This window comes from Orycteropus afer, unplaced genomic scaffold (genome assembly GCF_000298275.1).
Source record: "Orycteropus afer afer isolate SDZICR_OR568_19922 unplaced genomic scaffold, OryAfe1.0 scaffold01234, whole genome shotgun sequence".
NCBI lineage: Eukaryota > Metazoa > Chordata > Mammalia > Tubulidentata > Orycteropodidae > Orycteropus > Orycteropus afer.
The window spans coordinates 164,994-172,770 of record NW_006922821.1 but is presented as its reverse complement, the minus strand read 5'-3'; the positions used below and the strand labels follow the sequence as shown (position 1 = coordinate 172,770).

General features: G+C 56.9%; 1 protein-coding gene across 1 annotated transcript in view; it reads right to left on the bottom strand.

The window, feature by feature from the left end:
* ZNF185 (zinc finger protein 185 with LIM domain) overlaps window positions 1-7,777 on the bottom strand; it is a 37,680-nt gene that overhangs the window by 4,570 nt on the left and 25,333 nt on the right. Inside the window, exons 18-19 of the mRNA XM_007958949.1 lie at window positions 5,286-5,522; window positions 4,488-4,664 (exon numbers count right to left, since the gene is read on the bottom strand). Coding sequence (XP_007957140.1) covers window positions 4,488-4,664; window positions 5,286-5,522 — 414 coding nt within the window. The remainder of the gene's footprint in view (window positions 1-4,487; window positions 4,665-5,285; window positions 5,523-7,777) is intronic.

The window sequence follows — 7,777 nt, the reverse complement described above, 5'->3', positions numbered from 1 at the left end:
CTCCAAAGTGTAAGATTAAACTGCTGTTTGTTAAGGCCATCCCATTTGGGGTATATTCTTGTCAGAGTGGCAGTAGGGAACCAGAACAAAGGCCGACGAGTTTCTTATAAGACCTGGCATTTTGACTTAATGGGACATCCAGCTCTAAAACGTTTTTGTCAGAGTGATTTTTATGAAAGTGGCTTTCCAGGCCTTTTTTCCCCAGCACCTCGGGGTGGGGGGGAACTCAAACCTCCAACCTTTTGCTTAGCCCTGGACACAGTAACCATTCGCACTACCCAGGGACTCCTGTTCCATCTTGCAAGCAACCAACTCGTTGCCATCGTGTCGACTCTGACTCATGGAGATCCTGTGGGGGTCAGAGTGGAACGCCCACAGGTGTTACAATGGACAACTCTCACTGCTGACCGCCCTGCAAAGGATCACATTAGGAGGTCCTGGGTAAGGTTGCGAAGATGTGGAACAAAACTCAAAATCATAAAAAGACCAGGTTTACGGGCCTGGTGCAGACTGGTGGAGTTCCCCGGTCTATGGTCCCCCTTCAGGCCTGGAACTGCATTCACCACTGTGGCTCCACTTTCCACTAAAGGACGGACAGGCCTAGAAGGTGAACAGTAACACCCGGGATGTACGCAGTCCTTAGAACAGTCAACCACCTGAGCTCAGAAGGGCAGCATTTGCCCAGGGAGAAAGCTAAGAAGGCAGGAAGGGGCAGGAAAGGAGAAGGAAGGGAAATAGTAAACACAGGAAGTGGGAAGAGTGCTGTCACTTTGTGGGGATTGCAATGAATGTCACAAAACAAAATGTATGTAAGTTGTTCAGTGGAAAAGCAATTTGCTCAGTGAACTTTCACTCAAATGATGGCAAGATAAAGAAAGAAAATGGCCAATTGTTCAGAAGCATGTTGCCAGGCCTTTCTTTCGCAGCACCTGCAGGCAGGCTTGAACCTCCAGCCTCCTGGTCAGCAGCTGGGCACATTAACCATTTGCACCACCAGGGACTGCTGTCCCATCTGCCAACCTGCCCACTGTCATCGAGCCCACCCTGACCGCAGGCGACCCCTTGTATGGCAGCGCAGAGCTGTGCTCCGAGGGACCGTGGGTGACTGGTTGTCCAGAAGCGCTTCAGGGTGGCCTCCAGCCTCCCACCAGCCTCGAGGGGAAGGAAGTAGGTGAGTGCTTGCCTGGAGCTGGGGGTGGTGCTGTGGGGCACTGTTAACAGTTGTGGGTTTCGTGTGGGGTGATGGAAACGTTCTGGGATGAGACAAAGGTGGTGGTGGCACTGAGTCACAGGCATCAAAAGGGGGGATTTTTGGTGTGTGAACCACATCTGAGCAGTTTTGCCTGAACAGATGTCCCGAAGAGCGACAGCTGACGAAAGTGAGGCTCAGTGAGCAAGGAAGACTGGGCAATCTACTTCCCTAGAGACACCGCCTTGGAAACCCCAAGAGGGGCCAGCCAGTGAGGGGCTGAGCTGGGGTCTGAACTAGAGCCAGAGCAGGCCAAATCCAAGATGAGGCTGGGTGCTCTCCTCACCCTCGAGTGCTCACGCAGCAGGGGGTGCTGTCGCGGAGACCCTCCCGAGGCCTGTCTCACGGTGGCTGGCAGCACGCTGGGGAGCGTCAGGAAGCCAGTGACAAGGTGTACTCAATGAGGGAAGGGCAGCGGGGCGGGGGGCTGCAGGGAGGAGCCTCTGTTCTAGAACAGGATGGCCGGGTCCCTGTCGTGACTAAAGCAGCCGTGGCCGCTGAGAGAAACAGCTGCCACAGTGGGTGGCTGCCCTCGCTGTGGCAGGGCCCTCGGAAGCACGGAGCCATGTAAGCAGTGGAAGCGTAGGGTCACATCTGGCCAGGGATGTCGTCAGTCCGTGCCACAGCTCCTCAGGGGATGCAGGCTGGAGCGAGGCCCCGGCTCCAGAGGGGCTGGGGTGCCCTCACCTGCTGCAGCACGGAGACCACAGCTTCCCAGAAGAGACCTCGCTGCCAGCCGTGTGCCCCTTCAGCGAGAGGAACCCTCTGCTGTACAGTGGCACACACGTGGCCCAGGGCGTGAGCCAGGAGACCCCCCAGGACGGGGCCTGCCCACGACAGCCTGCTCCCCAAGAGCAGAGCTGCTGGGCTGCAGCCTAGAGGGCCTGGGGCTCACACAGAAGCCGTGGGTTCGAATTTGAGCACCCTGAAAAGAGGCTACGTGCACCCAAGTCCCCACTGTGGGAGGCAGCCCCCACCTTCCCCTCGGCTTCTGGGCTCTAGCCCGCCCTCCCATCTCACTGGCTTTGCTTTCCACACCATGTGGGCCGAGACTGGCCTCCAGGCCTTCCCTGGACACCCTGCGTGGCCCCTGCAAGACCCCCACCTCCAGTGTGGCCTCTCCCTTCTCACTCCTGGTCCTGCAGAGGGCTGCACGGGCCTGGGCAGCCTGGGGATGGGGGCAGTCCCACTTGCATGCTGGGCCCCTCACCTAGGAGCCTCGCCATAGAGATGGGCCACCTCTCCTCCCAGAGGTGGGAGAGAGGGCAGCTCTCGTGCGCCTGCCAGCCTACTCCCCAAGGACAGACAGCGTCACCCGGGCCCTGTGCTACTGCTTCCTTGGGACAGGGGAGGGGCCTAAGGCGGCGCTACATCCAGGGCCAAACAGGGTTCTGTGCTGGGGGCCTAGGACTGCAGCCTGTGGCCTTGAACCAGTGGGCTGCAGGGAGCTAACGGCGGGGAAGCAGCCCATGGTGAGTCCTTTAGTGCCAAGGAGGACACAGGACCCCCGTTTGAGAAACATGCCCTCTTACTTAGCTGGGCAGGCAGAACAGAAACGTGCAGCCACTCAGCAGCCGTGGTGACGGTCGCCATGACCAGGCAGCTCGAGGGGCTTCTCGCCCTGAAGAAAAGGAGCCGGGGGGCAAGTGAGTTGGCACGGAAGGCAGACCTCTTTCCAGGGCCAACAGTGCCTGCTCGGCCACAGCCTGAGGCCGGCCCACCAAACACTGAGAGGCTGCTCTCAGCTCACAGGCGAGAAAGCCCGGGGGAGGCAGAGTGGGATGGGCCCAGGCCCTACAGGCCCTGGTCCCTGATTCACTGGGGCATGCCAGGCAGGACAGACACCGGACTCTGGAGGCAGTGGGGAGGACATAGCCCAGCTCCCCTCCTGACAGGATGGGTGGATCCCCTCCTAGGATCGTCCTGCCCCAGCTGCCAGATGGAGGCGGAGACCTGACAGGGATTGGGACTCTGTAAGCCACCACTCCTGGGCCAGCCCGCATGCTCCCCAGAATGGACCAGACCTCCCAGCCCACCCATAAGGCCTTCCTCACACCTGCTCATCCCACTCCCAGCCACGAGGCCTACACAGTTAAGTTATTGCAGCTGCCCACTGCAGGTCAGGGCTCCAGTGGACACCCTCACTGCCCTCAGTACCCCCCAGCTCCTGTCTGCCTGCTCTCTTGTGGCACATGCAAGGTTGGAGTTGGATTCTCTAAAGTCTGGGTAGCACGTCTTCCAGGAAGTCCTCCCGCCTTGTCTGTGGAAGGCACCCTGCCTCAACGCACCCAGCTCCACTATGCCAGAAGAGTGCACCCTGGAGACTGGAGGGGGTGGTGCCACCTGCAGTGGTGCATTCTGGGGCTGCAGGCCCGTCAGTCTGGCTCAAGCTCCTGCTGCAAGGGACATGCTTTAGAACATCAGGCAGAGACTAGACTGTGACTGTTCTCCCGCCCCACTGTCACACCAGTCGGAGTCTCTGGTACTGGGGCCGCTGACAGGGTGCTGATCACTCAGGCTTCTTGGTGTTTCCCAGAAAACCACTCCACTTCCTCAGGCTCCTGCCGCCTGCCTCTTGCAAACACAGCCCAACCCCAGGCCACGGGTGCACAAGAGGGCCAGCGCCCAGATGCCACCCCGCCCAGGCATGCCATGGGGGCTGTGAGGAAGTTGCTGGCACCCCTGCAGTTTCAGTGTCCCACTCCAGGAAGTTCCAGGGGCCATGGATAATCTTACCAAAACCCCTGCCGTCACCGTCAGAGACCCCCAGGACCTCCAGCGAGTCGTCCTCTACTACCATCTGGCAGGGCACATAGCCCTGGCTGCCTGAAGGGCAGTTCTGCAGTGCTCAGTGAGGGTAAGGTGGGGAAGGGGGTGCTCATCCAATGGTAGCTTTTATCCCAGGTGGCAACTCCCATTCACACCATGACATGCTTGCCTTCTCTGAAAGAGACCTCTGGCTTCCACCAATGGTAAAGCCAGCCCGTGGCCCTCTCCCCACCTGGGCCTGTGGGCTCCAACTGGCTGCCAGGCCACACTGCTCTCTGTAGGTCTTCTGCCAGGCCTGCACTAACAAGACGGGCTGCTGTGGCCCTGAGCCTACACCTGCGAAACAGCCCTGGGATGCTCATGTCAGCTCTGCCTGCATCTGGCTCCCAGCCACTCGCACCTGCAGAGGGTAATGGGTATGCCTGGCCCCTGGCAACAATCCCGCCCACCCCTGCAGCCTTGTCCTCACCTTCCAGAGTGGCCCTCCAGTTCAGTGAGCTGCTCGGGGCCTCGGGGGCTGCTTGGCCTCTGTGGGCCACTGGCGTCTACGGGCCGCAGGCTGGGGGCAGCTGGGTCTCCTTGGTCCCTTCTGGGGGCCTCTCCAGGCTCGGTGGCGAATTTCTGCTCTTCAGACTCCATGAAGGCGCTGAGGGAGGACAAGCATCCTTAGGGAGCAACTGCTGTAGGACCAGGCCTCAGTACCCCACTGGTCACTGTCATCTCCCAGGCACATGGAAGGACCCTCTTCCCGAGGGTGAGGCAGAGCGTACCCAGGCAGAGCCCCACCCCGTGAGCAGGCATCCTGTCTCCTCCAGGGAGGACCCCAGCTGGCTTCCCCTGACAAACTGCATCTCCAAGTGCACCTGGTAACCTCAATGAGGTTCTTAAGACAGGATCTTCTCTTGACTGAAAAGACAGTCCTCCTGCTCCCACTGCCATCTCTCCAGGCCTCAAGCCTTCCAGGCCTTCATCCCATCCACTGTTTAGAAAGACCCAAGCCCGCTGTCTTCTCCAGGCCCTGGTGTCAGAAGCCCCGTGAGTGCGCTGGGGCCCAGCTCCCTGGGAAGGCTGCACTAGTGAGCTGGGGTGGGGGTGGAACAGGGTGCGTGCCGGGCCAACACAGTGCCTGTACGGGAGGACTTTTGTGGTCAGTAGATTTGCAAAGGCTCGGTGATCCGAAAAAAATCTGAAAAAGCCATGAAAACACCAATTCCCCCGCGGGTGGACCCTGGGGAGTGGCCCGGGCCCATTTCTGATCCTGGCGCGCCATCTGCTGGCAGGCTCGGGCATGGCTGCAGGGGAAGCGCCAGCGAGGCCGAGCTGGCCCAGGACGGCCATTTCGTAGGGTTGACTGTCGCATTTCCCGGAGGGCACCGCGGCCGAGCCCGAGGCTACGGGAAATGGCGGCGCGCGCAAGCGCACATATGACGGCCGCAGACTCCTGGAGTCATATATGCGCAGGCGCATAGCATTTGGGTTGGCCGCACACGCGCGCAGGCGCACACTGGGTGGGCAACCGCTCCAACCAGGTGTCACTCCGGTGGGCGTCCACGCAGCGGAATTACACGTGCGCAAGTGCCTACTTATTGTGGCCTCTTTGGGCAGCTGGGACCTCCCAATCTTTATTGTGAGGCAGTCATAGCTGTTACAATGAGGCAATAGCCTTTACATGCTCTTTTTACAGCTGAAAAAAAAAAAAGCTGGGGTGAAGGTTCCTTGCAGCTAAAAACAGGGAGGCAGGATCCCCGTTCCCCGTCTCACGTGACAGCCTCCATACCTACCAGGGTTTTGAACCGGTTCAAATCAGTTCTGTTATGGCCAATAAAGCGAAACTGTTAAAAGACCTGCATTTTCAAAATTTGGGTGAACAGGAATGATAACCAGAACGCAAAAAATTATGAGTTGAAGCCGCAGAATAGGAGACTCAGAAGAGGAGCAAAGAGCCCTTTCAGGAATCTGACATGGGAGATTGGATTATTGGCAAAATTGCAGAGAGCAACATACATTCAAAGCAACCTGGGAGGGTACCATCTTTTGAGCAAAGAGCCCTTTCAGGAATCTGTGAGCAAGAGAGATGGTTGGTATGCAACACATACAGTGCCCTAAAAAGATGAAATTTCTAGCAAGGCTGCAACCCCTCAGTTTTCCCATTCTGGTTCTTGCTCCAGGCCACTCACATTTTAAAAATGTGGGTCTGTTCTGCTGAAGCTTCCCTGGCCATGATTGAGCTGGGCTGAACCCATCCTGAAACTTGGGAGTGGAGACGAGGGTGGGGAGCAGGGGTGAGGGCCCATTACTGAAGCATCCTCGTGCAAATACATGAGTTTTTCTGAAGCCCAGGCAAGGACTGCCTTCAGCGGTCTCTTGCCCTCCATAGCCACACTGTTTGAGACCTGCCTACACTCATTCCTTTCACATCCTAATCCCCTTCTCTTCATCAGTGCTCCGCTGAAGTAGTCGTTAGTTGGTTTCAACTTACAGCGACCCCGTGGACAACAGAACAAAACTGCCCTGTCCTGTGCCAGCCTCACAATCATTGCTATACCTGAGCCCTTCATTGCAGCCACTGTGTCAATCCATCTCGTTGAGGGTCTTCCTCTTTTTCGCTGACCCTTTACAAGCATGATGTCCTAAGTATGAGCGACTCAGTCTCACCATCTTCACATCTAAGGAGCATTCTGGCTGTACTTCTTCCAAGACCGGGTTGTTCCTTCTGACAGCAGTCCGTAGTATAGTCAATATTCTTTGCCAACACCATCATTCAAAGGCATCGATTCTTTGGGCCTCCTTATTCAGAAGTCGCTAGTGCCCCTGAAACTGTTCTAAAAGACCTTCCCTCCCACATCCATCTGGGACTGCTATGCGCTCCCATACACAGTGATGACACCCAAACTCGTTGCTGTCTTGTTCACACTAGTAACTTGGATGTCCTGGGCATGTTACAGTGCTATAAAGGCGGACAAATGCACACTCCCAGTTTCTGTACTTCTCTTGGGTGGTAACAAACCCTTCAGGGGGCTCCAGTCTCCCTGATGACAGAGGCACTCTGCAGACTACAGGCCTCTAGACATTCTTGTAGCAACATCTGGTTAGCTGCTACAGTTGGCCACTCCCTCTCCTTGAACCTTTCCATTTTTCATCTAGGTAAACTACCTGGTTGGTTTCTGTGACAGTTAAGGTCACGTGTCAGCTTGGCTGGGCCTGGTTGAGTGGCTGGGCAGCTGGATGTAGTATTCCCCATGATGAGACTGGCCATCAATTCCTTGGTGGAGTCTACTGGAGCAGCTGAGTAGCCGCCTTAGGGGTGTGGGCTACTTCCAGTCGATAAGGAGAAGCTTTGGAAATGATCTCCAGCTTTTTGGCACGTTTGAACCCTGCATGTAGCGAAGTTGTTGTTCATCAGCCTGCCATGCCCTGCCGACCTTGAGACTTTTTCTGGACTCAAATTAGTAGCCTGCCATGTTGTTCGGTGACATCAGGACTGTGCCTTTTTACTTGATGACCTTCGGTTTGTCAGTCTCAGCAGCCAGCAGCTGCCTGAGTGAAGAAAAGCCTCCAGCTTCAGCGGGCCGGGAGCAGGAGGCAGAGCTGAAGCCCAAGGTTGAGGGGCTTTCACCCAGCCCCTAGAGCCTGGCACTTTGAACTCAGATTTTAAGTTTCCAAAACTGTGAGAATAAACTCCTGTTTGTTCAAGCCATCCCATTTGTGGTATTTCTGTTAGAGTGGCAGTAGGTGCAGAACTCCAAAACACCATCCTCC